This window comes from Littorina saxatilis, linkage group LG10 (assembly GCF_037325665.1).
Source record: "Littorina saxatilis isolate snail1 linkage group LG10, US_GU_Lsax_2.0, whole genome shotgun sequence".
In the NCBI taxonomy this organism is placed as follows: Eukaryota; Metazoa; Mollusca; class Gastropoda; order Littorinimorpha; family Littorinidae; genus Littorina; species Littorina saxatilis.
This window is the reverse complement of record NC_090254.1, coordinates 39286889-39302869: the sequence shown is the minus strand read 5'-3', so window position 1 is coordinate 39302869 and position 15981 is coordinate 39286889. Positions and strand designations below refer to the sequence as shown.

The window sequence follows — 15981 nt, the reverse complement described above, 5'->3', positions numbered from 1 at the left end:
TCAAAAGTAGAGGAATATTCTAATCGCATGTAAAAGACTGGCCAGTTCCGAGGTGAGCCGAATCATTTACAGCCAGTCGAACAGGAGTAGGATTGGGCTATATCAACAGCCCCCCCCCCCCCCAAAAAAAAAACCCCACCTGCACTGATTGCAGAACACACAGTTTTGCAAGAGCATATATATATATGGATATAAAAACATCAGAAGTTGTGAGCGAAACAATTGAAAGTCACAAGAGACTTTCTACTGAGATTTGTTAAAATCTCTTAGCAGAGCGAAAGAGAAAAGAAATTATCCCTTCACAGACAGCCTATTGGGAGCATCAGACCCTCCTCAGGTGGGGGACGTATGACAATGAAATCTAGTCCTGAGGAGGACCATTGTTTTAGTATCTAGACCAGACAGGTGTTTCGACACTATTGTGTCTCATCACTGGTCAGGTGGTACAGATGGCGAGAGCTGATGATGATGATAAAATCGTTTATTTAACGTCACTCTGTAAAAACATTAGCAACATTTGTCTTAGATTAAAAACACACACAGGCGCGCACACAAACTTTCCCTTTATGTACAGTGGTTCACCACCCTCCCACCCCCCGCACTCTCGCTCATCTAATTAAAAGTGGTAATAAGAGAAACTTGGATATAAAAGGGTATTTTAAAAGGTTCTGATAAAAATATAGTAGCTATGAGAAGCAATGGCGTTAGTTGCAGTAATGTCTCTTCATATCCAGGGACCAAGTGGGGGCGTGTGCACAAGTCTAGCGATAAGTTTGGGACCTTGCCATTTATTAAATCTTAAAAGATAGCTTAATGTTTCCTTTTGGGTATTTGGCAGGATATTTCCGTTCGAGTTTATAAACTTGAGTCAGGGGTTGAAAGTGGCATGAGTTCAAATCACACTCCAAAGTCAAATGAGCAATGCTGAGGTCGGATTGACAGGTGCATTTAAGCTCTAGAAATTGATAGTTCCCAGCTTCTGCCATTTGGCGGTTAATCCTTTTTATTACACGTGGGCATGCATTATAGGTGTTCATCTGTTTTGATGGGGCTTCCCGAATGAGCCAGCCAGAGCTTATAGCCGTGTGCATGTGTTTGCTCTTCCATTCTCTCCAGAGAAGAGAGTCTGTAAGGCTACTGATCTCAGAAGCAGACAAGGGCAGGTCTACCTTGGAGGCGCCTATATATACCTTGGGCGAGAGCTGTCAACCCATGGTATCCAACTAAGAAGCAAACCACTCTCTGAATGGTAGCTTTTGTTGGCATGGGAGACTACCCTCATCTGACAACCCCAATGGAATATCTATGAAGGGAAACACTTTGAGGAATCAATATTTATTTAGAAAGAATTTAGAAATTTAGACAGATTTTAACCAAGAAATTAGGTTAAAACAAGGGACATTTGAAAAATCCTAAAGGGAGGTAACTCTGTACCAGCCTGCAGATCCAGAAATGGATACGCGAACAAGTGTATATATATATACAGTCTACTTCGTTTATAACGTCGCCGGATATAACGTCACCCCGTTATATCGTCACCCAAACACCGGTCCCGGCTCAATTCCTTCTTTCCAAGACTATTTTAACCTCGGATATAACGTCACCGGATATAACGTCACCCAGTTATAACGTCACTTATCCATGTCGGTTATAACGTCATATCAATCCCCAAGTCCTACAACCTCACGCCGGATGTGCCCCTCACTCTCTCTACCCTACTACGTTTCGTTAACACGACCTTGTGACACCAAGCCTGGTTAATTTGTTTTCCATGAGACAATGGCAACATTGTATCAACATAACACCTGTCACAACAAGCCATGCATCTCTCTCTCTCTCTCTCTCTCTCTCTCTCTCTCTCTCTCTCTCTCTCTCTCTCTCTCTCTCTCTCTCTCCTTCTTGCACAGACCATGTATTCTTTTCAAGGATTTTTTTCCACTCTTTATTTTATTGCCCGGTCAAACCAATTAGCAATCGGTACGTCTGACAGAGCACCCATATTTTTATCGGTATTGGCGAATCTCAATCGGTAAAATAAGGCGAAAATACAACATTTAGTCAAGCTGTCGAACTCAGAGAATGAAACTGAACGCAATGCAATTTTTCAGCAAGACCGTATACTTGTAGCATCGTCAGTCCTCCACTCGTGGCAAAGGCAGTGAAATTGACAAGAAGAGCGGGGTAGTAGTTGCGCTGAGAAGGATAGCACGCTTTTCTGTACCTCTCTTCGTTTTAACTTTCTGAGCGTGTTTTTAATCCAAACATATCATATCTATATGTTTTTGGAATCGGGAACCGACAAGAAATAAGATAAAAGTGTTTTTAAATTGATTTGGAAAATTTAATTTTGATCATAATTTTTAAAGTTAAAAAACAAAGGAATACTGTACTCACCAATACAAGAACGAGACAAGACGGTACGAATTTTCGCTTATGGAAGCTTCATCAGGAAAAACAAGAACACAAAAGACAACAAAAAGCAGACGCACAAACCTTGTTCGTTCCGTGTTGCGTCTGCTTTTTGTTGTCTTTTGTGTTCTTGTTTTTCCTGATGAAGCTTCCATAAGCGAAAATTCGTACCGTCTTGTCTCGTTCTTGTATTGGTGAGTACAGTATTCCTTTGTTTTTTAACTTTGTTCATCTTACCACAGTCACTTCGTTGTTTAGATTTCATAATTTTTATATTTTTAATTTTCAGAGCTTGTTTTTAATCCAAATATAACATATTTATATGTTTTTGGAATCAGAAAATGATGAAGAAGAAGAAGAACGTAAATTTGGATCGTTTTATTAAAAAAATCTTTTTTTTTACAATTTTCAGATTTTTAATGACCAAAGTCATTAAGTAATTTTTAAGCCACCAAGCTGAAATGCAATACCGAAGTCCGGCCTTTGTCGAAGATTGTTTGGCCAAAATTTCAATCAATTTGATTGAAAAATGAGGGTGTGACAGTGCCGCCTCAACTTTCACAAAAAGCCGGATATGACGTCATCAAAGGTATTTATCGAAAAAAAGAAAAAAACGTCCGGGGATATCTTTCCCAGGAACTCTCATGTAAAGATCTTGTCTTGATGAAAAAAGAATTCTTTTATGATTAAAGAATGTTTGTGTAACAAGCTGTCAATTTATTATTTAGATTTTAAAAGTTAGGTCTAGCGCAAAAACGCACCACGGTCCAAAACATTTTGATAATCATCGATTCACGGCTATCGCCAGTTTACATCGATAGAATGAGACCCGAAGGGAAGTAACTCATGTTTGACCTGAGTTCAGGATGGGTCCAAAAAGTGTTCGAGACAATCTGCAAAATTAATTCTTTAAAAATTGCTCGCTCTTTACGTAGGGCACCTATTGGATGTTTCCGTTCGGTGAGCGTTCAAATGGAAGGGTGTTTGTACTGTGTTTAAAAGCCTGACAGTATCTGTGATGGTTTACGGGAGGCTTACTGTCCGGGCGTGATTTCCGGTATTGAATATTCATAACAGCCGTCCAGCACCAAAACGAGGCGCCATTGTTGTAGAGGACCAAGTCCACGAAAATAAATTCTTTGAAAATTTCTCACGCTCGACAGAAAGCAGCCAGGATGTTCCCGTTCGGTGAGCGTTCAAATGGAAGTATGCTTGTACTGTATGTAGACGTTCGGGGAGCTCTGTGATGGTTTATGGGAGGCTTACTGTGCCTTTAAAACAGTCAGTACTTTAGAAAGGGACATAACTCCGGATATAACATCACCCGCGCGTAAAAGTGACGTTATAACCGATGAACCGGATACAGCGTCACCGCGTATAACGTCGCTCAAAAACATCCCCCGAGGGGTGACGTAATATCCGGAGTCGACTGTAACACCTATCACAAAAAGCTCACTAAAACACACAGATGTCTCACCAGCAACCATTGAGCTTTATGCTATAAATAGCTCAGGGGTGGCAAACAATTCTGCAGAACATCTCGTGTGAAAGGGAGACTACTGCGTACTTTGTCACTCAATCATTTTCTACAACAGTCACATCACATCATTGTCTGCAGTTCCTTTTGGTCAGCTTGGGCCAGCGTCGATTTCATCTTCCTCGGAGAGACCGGAAGTTCATCCTCCAATGGTCGACCCCTGGTCTCCCGTAGAAACAGAGGTGATATAAAGGTCATTGTCATGGCAACTCCAATGACCAGAAAGAACACGTATGGTTCACCCTAAAAGAAAAAGAAAAAAATAGGATGTCAAGTCAAGGACACTCACAACCGAAAGTTGGATGAAAGTGGTGTGAATATTTCAATGCTTGTTGTTCAGTTTCTCAGGTGCCAAGAGATTGGTTCCCAAAACTCTTACTAACTCTTGTTTGCTCATGTCATAGGCATTTATGACGCTTATTTCCCTTTGTTTCTCAGATGTAAAAACCAATCATTGAATATACCTGCCGGTACATGTCGTGAACAGCCTTGTAAAAATGACTATATAGATCCGTCGAGACGTTTACATTATTAATATTCATGAGATGATGTCTAGATCTTTCCATGGGATATTTCCACGACGTCACATGCCAAAAACTTACCGCAGACAGAATGTAGGGTGCGATAATACCGCCTAATCTCGCCGTTGTGTTGCAGTAGCCGATTGATATGTTTCTGGAGAGAAAGAAAAAAGTATCATGAAGATGAAGCATATTTGTCTTTCTTCCTTGAAACTCATCTTGTGAATCAGTTAACTTGACAGGTACGCCCAGGATTTCAAGTCAGTGAGATACGAAAATCCTTCAACTGAAATGTCAGGGCTGATGTGCGCGAAGCAATACTGAGTGCCACCTTATGGAAGTGGATGGGAACCAGCCGCAGGGTATTATTTGTTGACATTGAGATTTGTTGTGAAACCGGCTCAGCCAATCTGAACCCGCGGCTGGCTCCCATCCAGTTGGGTGGCACCCAGTTTCGCTTCGTGCATATCACCCCAAGGCTCCCCGCATTACATTACCTAAGAAAGGATATTAACTTATAGGAGGGCGAAATATAATAAGACGATGTTCAAAAGAAAAACAGCTTTTTGTGTGTGTGTGTGTGTGTGTGTGTGTTTGTGAATGTATTTGTGTGTGTGTGTGTGTGTGTGTGTGTGTGTGTGTGTGAAAGAGAAAAAAGTTTTACTGCCTGTTTGTTTTTTCTGTACAAATGAGTTGGGTTTTTTTGCATGTCTTTATATGTCTCTGTCTATCGGCGTCGGAATGCAATAATAAATGCGTGTGTCAGTGTTGGTTAATAGTCTCATTAATCTATCTAAATTAGTATCTGCCTCTGTGTGTGAGAAAACGTTGGTGTTTTGCAACAGTTTGCTTGCCATACCTTACGACAGTTGGGTAGAGTTCCGCCACAAACAGCGTCATCGCGTTCCATCCGAGATTCATGCTCATTCGGGCAGCCATACACAGCCCATTTACATACACCCCTCCCTCTTCTATAGACACTGCAGAAAGAAAGGGAAAGCACAACGAAAATGTTCGTGAGACAAACACTGGACACTTCTAAAGACAAAGGGACGTACACAAGCATGCATGTTACCACACTCCCACTCACAAAATTATACATATGCATGCATGTTACCACACTCCCACTCACAAAATTATACATATATATGCATGCATGTTACCACACTCCCACTCACAAAATTATACATATATATGCATGCATGTTACCACACTCCCACTCACAAAATTATACATATATATGCATGCATGTTACCACACTCCCACTCACAAAATTATACATATATATGCATGCATGTTACCACACTCCCACTCACAAAATTATACATATATATGCATGCATGTTACCACACTCCCACTCACAAAATTATACATATATATGCATGCATGTTACCACACTCCCACTCACAAAATTATACATATATATGCATGCATGTTACCACACTCCCACTCACAAAATTATACATATATATGCATGCATGTTACCACACTCCCACTCACAAAATTATACATATATATGCATGCATGTTACCACACTCCCACTCACAAAATTATACATATATATGCATGCATGTTACCACACTCCCACTCACAAAATTATACATATATATGCATGCATGTTACCACACTCCCACTCACAAAATTATACATATATATGCATGCATGTTACCACACTCCCACTCACAAAATTATACATATGCATGCATGTTACCACACTCCCACTCACAAAATTATATATAATTATGCATGCACTGACGCACACTCAGAGATCCAACTCTTTTAGTTTTCAGAGAACTAATTACCTCGTGATAAATTGTTAGCTCTTTCGGTTATTTTTTGGCAATGCGTAAACATTGTGCTGTGAATGCATTAAAAGCAATGCCTGCTCTTTCACTGTTTGATTGAGTTAATATTGTGATATAAACGTGTTAAAAACTGGGACAGCTCTTACATTTTTTCATTCAACCAAAATCTTGCCATGATTTTGTTAAAATAGTGCCACGCAGCCAGCTCTTATGAGTTTTTCAGTGAGCTAACATCGTGCTATGAATGTTTGAAAAGAAGCGTCAGCTAAAATCGTTCTGTTAATTTGTTAAAAGGAGTACAGCATTAGACAAATGTGTGCTGCACAATTACTTAAGGGCAGATGATATCTGCGCAGAGTCAGCGGCACAGACGACGCACTGCATATTATTGACTAGATGAATACCCGCTTCGCCGGGTACGGCTGCGCCGGGAAGAAGTCGAGCCCAATACCCGGCTGCGCCGAGGACCCGGCTATGCCGGGTGTACGCCGGCTTTGCCGGCGCACCGCACGAAGGAAGGGAGATAAACGCTGAAAACACTGGAGAAGATAAGGAAGAGTTACTGGGAATGGATCCAGAGAAAAACCAAAATCGGTTCAGAGCACGTGTTGAAATATCTCATCGAGCAGGTTGTGTCCGGGGTGTACCTGAATATGCCCACCAAATTTGAAACAGATCCATCGAGAACCTTGGCCGCGCATCGCGAACAGACACACAGACACACAGACAGACACAAGTCGTATATATATATACTAGATGATTACTCGCTTCGCCGGATAAAGGCTTCGCCGGGAAGAAGTATAGCGGCGCACAAAGGAAAGGAGATAAACGCGCAAAACACTGGAGACCTTCTAAAAATAGTAACGTGCAGTGACCTTCTAAAAATAATAACGTAGTAACGGGAATATGGATTGACGCCACACGGAGGAAGGGAGATAATCGCGGCTGAAAACACTGGAGAAGATAAGGAAGAGTTACTGGTAGTGGATCCCGACACAAAAAAACAAAATCGGTTCAGCGCGCACAGCGCTGCGCGCTGAGAGCACGTGTTGAAATATCTCATCGATGAGGTTGTGTCCGGGGTGTAGCTGAATACGGTGTCCACATTTGAAAAAGATCCACCGAGAACTTTGGCCGTGCATCGCGAACAGACAGACAGACAGACACTAGTCGTATATATATATATATATATATAGATATAGATGCTGCGATAGGGATTATGACGAGTAAGCCTACTTGGCCTGTGGTCTGGGTGGCCGAGTGGTAACGCACTTGCGCTCGGAAGCGAGAGGTTGCGAGTTCGACCCTGGGTCAGGGCGTTAGCAATTTTCTCCCCCCCCCCCCCCTTTCCTAACCTGGGTGGTGGGTTCAAGTGCTAGTCTTTCGGATGAGACGAAAAACCGAGGTCCCTTCGTGTACACTACATTGGGGTGTGCACGTTAAAGATCCCACGATTGACAAAAGGGTCTTTCCTGGCAAAATTGTATAGGCATAGATAAAAATGTCCACCAAAATACCCGTGTGACTTGGAATAATAGGCCGTGAAAAGTAGGATATGCGCCGAAATGGCTGCGATCTGCTGGCCGATGTGAATGCGTGATGCATTGTGTAAAAAGTTCCATCTCACACGGCATAGACTAGGATAAATTCTCGAAAAGAGGCCTAAATAAAAAGAGGTAGGCATTTGTGGGTAATTAATGGCAACAGGTTGATTCTTATGGATTTGGGTGTGCTGAATTCATTTCTGCCTGTTGCCAAAGTCAAAAATGCCTATATTCGTTACTATTCAACGGTTTCCAAGATGGCCGCCATGATATCAAGAGACTACTAATTCTCAAACAAATGCTTATATCTTTGGTGTTTTTAGAGATACAGTGTTAATTTTTGGCTAGTTGGTAGATGACCGATAGGCAATGGTTGCCTTGTCAGAGTATTTGACCTTGACCTTAAGTCAAGGTCACATGAGACTTGACAATATTGACTTGTACTGTTTTGTCATGTGTGCATTTTAAGTTGTCTTTTGGCAGTAAACTACTGCGAACTAATCACTAAAAATAAGTGATATTACCCAGTAGGTATTCAGCATTAAAATGAATATACATTTATCATCATTCTGACAAGGTCAAGGTCATTTTGACCCCATATTTCAGATGTGTTTAAACTTGGACGCCATCAAGATTTGCAGTGGCTCATCTGTTGTACACACTGGACATCTGATTCAACAATTACATTTCAGCAGGGGTTCAGATCAATGGTGCACAATCAACTAGGTCAAAGGTCAAGGTCAAGGTCAAAGTCAAAGGTCACTATTTGGACCATTTATTCTCAAAAACGGGGCCTAAAATAGAGATAGGCCATTTGTGAGTAATTATGGTGTGCTCTTCCCATTTCTGCTGTATGACAAAGTGTATATTTGCTAGTTTGTCCTGTATCATTAAATATTCAAAATGGCCACCACAAGCCTGAAAACTCACCCACACACAAAAACTGACAATTCTTTAAACATAACCACTCTATTTATTATCAACTTTTGTTTCAACATACGTTTGTATCAATAACGTTGCATAATCAGTACAAATTTCAACAACATTTAAGATCTTATGGTATTTCTGTGGCAATTATAACACAATATACACAAATCTGAAGCATGACAAATGTTAATGTTCCATAATACTCTGTCACGAGAAAAAAAACTTCCGAAACATGTTGAGAACAAGCTCAGCAACAGGTAAACATATCAGCTATGTACAGGCATTCAGCAAACAATGTCAAATGTTCACATTTCATATGGTAAGGTCAATGAACATCACACACGTCCAAAGGGTCACGGTCAGTTCACCACTCGTTAAGACACTCCTCGTGCATTTCCCGGCATTTGCACGCTGCTGTGCATGGTAGCTTCGCCTTTCTGCATCTGAACCTTCCACTGCTGCACTGCTTCTGGCAGGTGCAGAAGATGATGTCTAGGCACGCGTCTGGAACAGACGGAAGGGTTTTCAGGACGGGGAGGAAGACGCCATCCTTCAGTTGCCAGCCCATTTTTTCAATCGGCGGCAGGTTCGGCTTCTTCTCATGAGCTCGTGGCCAGACTGAGGCCTGATAATGAGCTCTTTTGATGTGTAAGCTCAGAGCATCACTGGATGGGGGCAGATTTTCTGGGGCGGTGGCTTTCCGGAACATGATGGTTCTGGCACCATCTGCAGTCTCACAGTTTGAGATGTACAGCTTGCAAACGAACTGCTCTGCTTCTTTTGACGTGTCGTCTGTCAGCTGCCCGTTCCCCAAATTTGCCAGCAGCTGGTGATGTTGCTGAAACACTTTCCACCCAGATACCTTGCCTTGGCCAGACAGGAAAGATGTGGGATCCGAGCCAGTGATGGCGTGGAATCCTATCAAGTTCTGGAGCTTTGCCTTCTCCATGTCAGGTCTCTTGGCAATTTTGTGAACTGGGATGTACTGTCTACGCTTTGCTGTGCCAGTTTTCATCCACACTTTCTTGCACTTCATTTTGTCAAAATGTGCAAGAATCAATACAGCTACATCTGTGTCTTGTGAAGAAACAACCAGGCTGGTTGCATCGCTGTTCACACAATGCAGAACAACACGTGTATCACCCTCTTCGTGACTGGTCTCTAGCGGAGTCGTGTCCACGTCTGGCTTGGATGACTCAACTTGAGTTGGATCACTGAAACCACCGGAAACCACAACAGTTTTGTCATCTGGTGCCTGCAGGATGAGTTGCCGAGACAGAAATTTGGCCAGATCAGCTTTGTTCTCAGGGTGAGACATGAAGTTGTCCCATTTGGCTGGCAGGGGTGTGTCCTTAGACTCTATCAGTTTCCTGATGGGCTGAGCTCCTTTGCTCCGCTTCTTTCTTGTTCCACCTTTGATTGACAGCTGATCATACCGATCAAAGACGATGTCGGTGCGTTTAAAGGCATGTCCTTGGGCAAGGAGAGACTTGACGAATGTATCAGCAAGATCACCAAATGTAGCTGCACCTTGTGGCTTTCCAAGTGCACAAACATGTGCTTGCCCATCAACGACAAGTGTTGCCTTGTCTCCAAGCTCATGTGCTTCAATGCCTGGAGGACAGTTTACACCACTTGTGAGGATTTTAAGCAAGCTTGCTTTTGATCCTGACCTTAAACTGCCATCAGTTTCAGCAAGTGAAGGGGGTACTGGCATCAGCTCATGCTTCATGATCACAGAAAGATCAACACTGCGCCCTGCTTCATAGGCCGTGATCAACCGCTGAAGAATCTTTCTGTCAGCTTTGACCGTCTTTTGTTTCCCACTCTTTGCATCCTTCTGCTTCACCTCGTACAGACTGGCAAATGTCAGAGGCTTGTTCTTCGGTAGAGCATCGCGGAATTTCACTTTCCTCTCTTCACAGGGCACAAGTCTCTCCCGAACAAATGTTTTCACCTGTTCTTGTCTTTTTTCACGTGCTGTCAACAGGTTTTCTTCGATGTTCTTGGTTGTAAGATCCTTCGATGCAATGTTCTGCAGATCTTCAGGCACATCCAGAGAAAAAACCTTGAAGCGTTTAAGGTTGTCAAACAACTTTTCTTCATCAGTTTTGTCTTGTCTTTTTCTGGCCTTGTTGCATTCGTTGTGAATGCTCTTCTCGTCAACCTCTGCTCCAAAGACTGCTCTTGTTTCTCCTGCAATGTGAGATCGGAGATTGAACGAGAGGGCCCAACGGTTCAGAGCAGACGGTGTCTTTGTGATGCCCACGATCCCTCCACATGACTTTCCAATCCCGTTCAGCCATTCTTGACTTTGATCTGGGTCCACCTGGTTGAACTTGCTCTGGCTCCTCTTCACAACAAAGTGCCCAGCTTCAAATTCCTTCTTCACTTCTTCGGGTAGCTGATTCATTTCACTGACGTAGACTGTGCCCCATCGAGCATAGTTGGTATGATCATATCTCATGAAGTAGGGGAGCATTGCCGTGAAAGCTTGAAGATGCAGATTCCAGTCGCCATCTCTACTGGCGCGTGTGAACTGGAGGAGAATTTCTACCATCTTCAGGTACTCCCACCAGAACTGGAAGTTTGGATTGGCCCGCGAAGCAGCAAACGAGTCCACAAGGTCTGTGAAGCGTTTGTTGGCAAGAAGATGTACAAGTGCTGCTGTGTCATCATGAACCATCTCGTCTTCAATCTCTTGTGCGAGCTCATCATCACTGCCGTGGACGTACTGCAGCAACTGTGGTAGGAGTATTCTCCACAAGGCTTGCCAGGTCAACTTATGAGTTCGCATCCCTCTGACATAGGACTTGCCTGCCAGCACCTGTTCAGCTGTTTTCGGGCCAAGGACATTGCTCTCGACCCACAGATCCAGAAGACCAGAGCACTCCATGTGACGCCCGATGGCTTTGAGGAAGTTGAGGGACGTATGGAGACCACCGAGCCTCACTACCAGCAGATTCTGATATTCAGCTTTAGCCCATTTGAGATTTGTGTATATTGTGTTATAATTGCCACAGAAATACCATAACATCTTAAATGTTGTTGAAATTTGTACTGATTATGCAACGTTATTGATACAAACGTATGTTGAAACAAAATTTGAAATAAATAGAGTGGTTATGTTTAAAGAATTGTCAGTTGTTGTGTGTGGGTGAGTTTTCAGGCTTGTGGCGGCCATTTTGAATATTTAATGATACAGGACAAACTAGTAAATATACACTTTGTCATACAGCAGAAATGGGAAGAGCACACCATAATTACTCACAAATGGCCTATCTCTATTTTAGGCCCCGTTTTTGAGAATAAATGGTCCAAATAGTGACCTTTGACTTTGACCTTGACCTTGACCTTTGACCTAGTTGATTGTGCACCATTGATCTGAACCCCTGCTGAAATGTAATTGTTGAATCAGATGTCCAGTGTGTACAACAGATGAGCCACTGCAAATCTTGATGGCGTCCAAGTTTAAACACATCTGAAATATGGGGTCAAAATGACCTTGACCTTGTCAGAATGATGATCAATGTATGTTCATTTTAATGCTGAATACCTACTGGGTAATATCACTTATTTTTAGTGATTAGTTCGCAGTAGTTTACTGCCAAAAGACAACTTAAAATGCACACATGACAAAACAGTACAAGTCAATATTGTCAAGTCTCATGTGACCTTGACTTAAGGTCAAGGTCAAATACTCTGACAAGGCAACCATTGCCTATCGGTCATCTACCAACTAGCCAAAAATTAACACTGTATCTCTAAAAACACCAAAGATATAAGCATTTGTTTGAGAATTAGTAGTCTCTTGATATCATGGCGGCCATCTTGGAAACCGTTGAATAGTAACGAATATAGGCATTTTTGACTTTGGCAACAGGCAGAAATGGATTCAGCACACCCAAATCTATAAGAAACAACCTGTTGCCATTAATTACCCACAAATGCCCGAGGGTGTTAGATTTTCTGAAATCTGTCCTAGTCTAATAAATAAATCCCTGCGCCTTGAATATGTGTGCGATATAAATTGCATAAAATAAAAATTAAAATAAATAAATCCCTGCGCTTAGAACTGTACCCACGGAATACGCGCGATATAAGCTTCATATTGATTGATTGAATGTTTTTCTTTTCACGCAACGTGTAGCGGGCTGGGATAATCTGCAGTGCGTCATCTGTGCCGCTGACTCTGCGCAGGTATAATCTGCTCCTTATCGGTGATTCATGCTGTACTCTTCCTTTTTTGTAGGCTATGTGCTCGATCGCCAATTTCATCTTCCTACGTATCTCTGCTCTTCTTTCTCTCAGTCCCCCCTCCTCCCCCTATCCTTCTTTCCCCTTTCTTTTCCCTGCTCGTTTTGTCTTTTTCTTTGCTTGGTTTTCTTTGAATTTGATTTTAATTCAGAGAGTTTTATAGTACACTATGCCCGACATCATGATTGTGTCATTTTCCATCTGTGCTGGCCACGTAATATAAGTGTTCGCTTCGTTAAGTTTGTGTCCCTATTTTTGTGTGTGTTATCATTGTATCATGTTTCTATTAAATAAAAACTGATTCAAACCAAATATGTGCAGCACAGGTGTTAAAGTGAAAATCTGGAGCGGTTAATTTTGTTCTTGTCGACGTTAGTTCTGCTTTGACGCTGTTAACTATCCCGTAAAGGCACAGTATTTCCATTGGCTCATCATCTCAGATCTGACCAGGTTTTTACATGAGGTAAGAAGATCCCTCCATTTGAACACGTACCCAAAACCAACATGCCGACTGCTTCCCGTGCTTGGCGAGAATTGTTTAGTGAATTATTTTCACAAACAGCCACTATTGTCCACTAATAAATTATTTCATGAAAATGTCAAATTATGCACGGTTGCATGTCAACATGTTGATTTTTGTGTGTGAAAGTGGAAGGATTTTCGAAAACCATGTTAAAGACACACTGACTCCTTATGAAAACATTTCCTCTCACCATCCCAGAGCTTCGCAGGCTTTTACATGGCAGTACAACCATCCGATTCCCTCCACTTGGTCACATGCCAAAAATGAACAGCCTGGGTACTACAAGTACTTTGCGGTGTTTTTTTTCATGAATTAATCTCGTAAAATCCACCAGTGGGTTTTTTCAGAAATTAATTCATGAAAAAATTCCAACTTACCACAGTAAGCTGTCAGGGTGTTGTTTTTTGCTACGTGTTCAAGTGGAGAGAGATGGTCTTATCCCATGTTAAAGTCTCGCCAGATCTACGATGGTGAAAGTGATGGTGAAAGTGATGGTTTACACGCACAAAGGGTATCTAACACTAAAACATGCGTGTGTGTCCACTGCCTAACGAGCTGTCCTGCTTTCAGGTTCTTCTTAAAGCCTCACTGCGCCTCACATGAGGTTTACAGAACGATGGAATCATTCACGAAATTATTAAGCAGTTCGAACCTTATGGAACATACTTGCAATAGTATTTAACAGCATTAAATGGCCCAGTTCGTTTGAATGGCTATTTAGCTTGCCTGAACCACGATAACTGGTGTGTGGTTCACACCAGTTATCGTGGTTCATTCAACCCCTGAGCCTTCGTGGACCCTTGTGACCCACTTTCCTTTTATTCCCTCACAATTTAGTCGTGAGTGTGTGGTTTCAATGCGACTCGCTGTATCTGTAATAGCACGTTATTGTTTACCTCTGAATTTAAAATTTAACAAACGACTGCGAGTCACACAAACTTATCGGCGGCGATTGGCTTCAAAGAAACCAGCAATATGCAGACAATTCGTCTGCTTGGGCAAACACGACCTTGCATAACCTGCTTCCGGGCTCCTTTTTTTCAAACTTTCAAAACTTCGAATTTAACTGATCTTTTATGATTTAAGAATATTTGTGTAACAAGATGTCAATTTATTATTTAGATTTTAAAAGTTAGGTCTAGCGCCGAAACGAGGCTTCCGATTTGTTTTAATGTACTTCCTTTCTAACTGCAGGAGATAAATTCTTTGAAAATGTCTCACTCTCAACGGAAAGCAGCTAGGATGTTCCCGTTCGGTGAGAGTTCAAATGGAAGTATGTGTGTACTGTGTGTAGAGGCTCGGGGAGCTCAGTGACCAGAAACAGATGGTTTACGGGAGACGGAGGGTGGCTTTAATGTAACTATTTACAATGGACGATGTTGGAAATTAACTCTGTCGGGTTTGTATGGCATGGGTAGTTAAAAAAGAGTGAATACTCTTGCTTTTATTGAGTCAAACTTTCCCACCCCCCGCGGGTTAGGGGGAGTCCCATATTGGTTGGGACTAGAAAGAATTTACCCGATGCTAACCAGCATGTCGTAAGAGGCGACTAACGGTTCTGTTTCTTCTCTTCTTTTGTCTTATTTCTGCCTTACCAATCCTTTCACCTATATTTCCTTCCAAGAAAACTCTCCCTACTATTCCCTGCAGTTTTCCAATTCTTTTCTTGTTGTCTTATTTCTACCTGACTGGATCCATCACCTTTATTTCACTTACCAAAAGTCTTCTTTTCCACATCCTTATTTCTCTGCACCCCGCATGTCGTATGAGGCGACTAACGGATTCTGTTTCTCCTTTAACCCTTGTTAAGTGGTTCTTGTATAGAATATAGTCAATGTTTGTAAAGATTTTAGTCAAGCAGTATGTAAGAAATGTTTAGTCCTTTGTACTGGAAACTTGCATTCTCCCAGTAAGGTCATATATTGTACTACGTTGCAAGCCCCTGGAGCAATTTTTTGATTAGTGCTTTTGTGAACAAGAAACACTTAACAAGTGGCTCTATCCCATCTCCCCCCTTTCCCCTATCCCATCTCCCCTCTTTCCCTCGTCGCAATATAACCTTCGTGGTTGAAAACGACATTGAACACCAAATAAAGAAAGTCAAACTTTCCCACGTGACATTGTAGGCCAGACACTAGCAAGGAGTGTGTCTTAAACACGTGGACAAGGAGCACATGTTGAAAATTGCCCCCCCCCCCCCCCGCCCCCCCAACCTAAAATCAAGAGTATATACTCTTTTAAAACCCATACCTGCATACAAGCCCGAGTTATTTCCGGAGATCGTCTATTACGAATGTAGTTTGACATTTTTCAAACTTACGTAACAAGGTGACGGGTATTACGGAAAAGATGCTGAGAGTGCAAACCATGAAACTGCCGGCCACAGTCCAGCGTCGTCCGAACCTGTAAGCAATTAATACACAACCGGTAACCTGTATGCAAACAATTAACACACAAC

The 15981-nt window shown here is 42.1% G+C and overlaps 1 protein-coding gene across 1 annotated transcript in view; it reads right to left on the bottom strand.

Annotated features, from left to right (window-relative positions):
- Positions 1-2494: 2494 nt before the first annotated feature.
- Positions 2495-15981, bottom strand: part of LOC138977861 (solute carrier family 22 member 15-like) — a 42647-nt gene continuing 29160 nt past the window's right edge. The window contains exons 11-14 of the mRNA XM_070350467.1: positions 15844-15926; positions 5327-5447; positions 4549-4621; positions 2495-4189 (exon numbers count right to left, since the gene is read on the bottom strand). Coding sequence (XP_070206568.1) covers positions 4010-4189; positions 4549-4621; positions 5327-5447; positions 15844-15926 — 457 coding nt within the window. The 3' untranslated portion in view covers positions 2495-4009. The remainder of the gene's footprint in view (positions 4190-4548; positions 4622-5326; positions 5448-15843; positions 15927-15981) is intronic.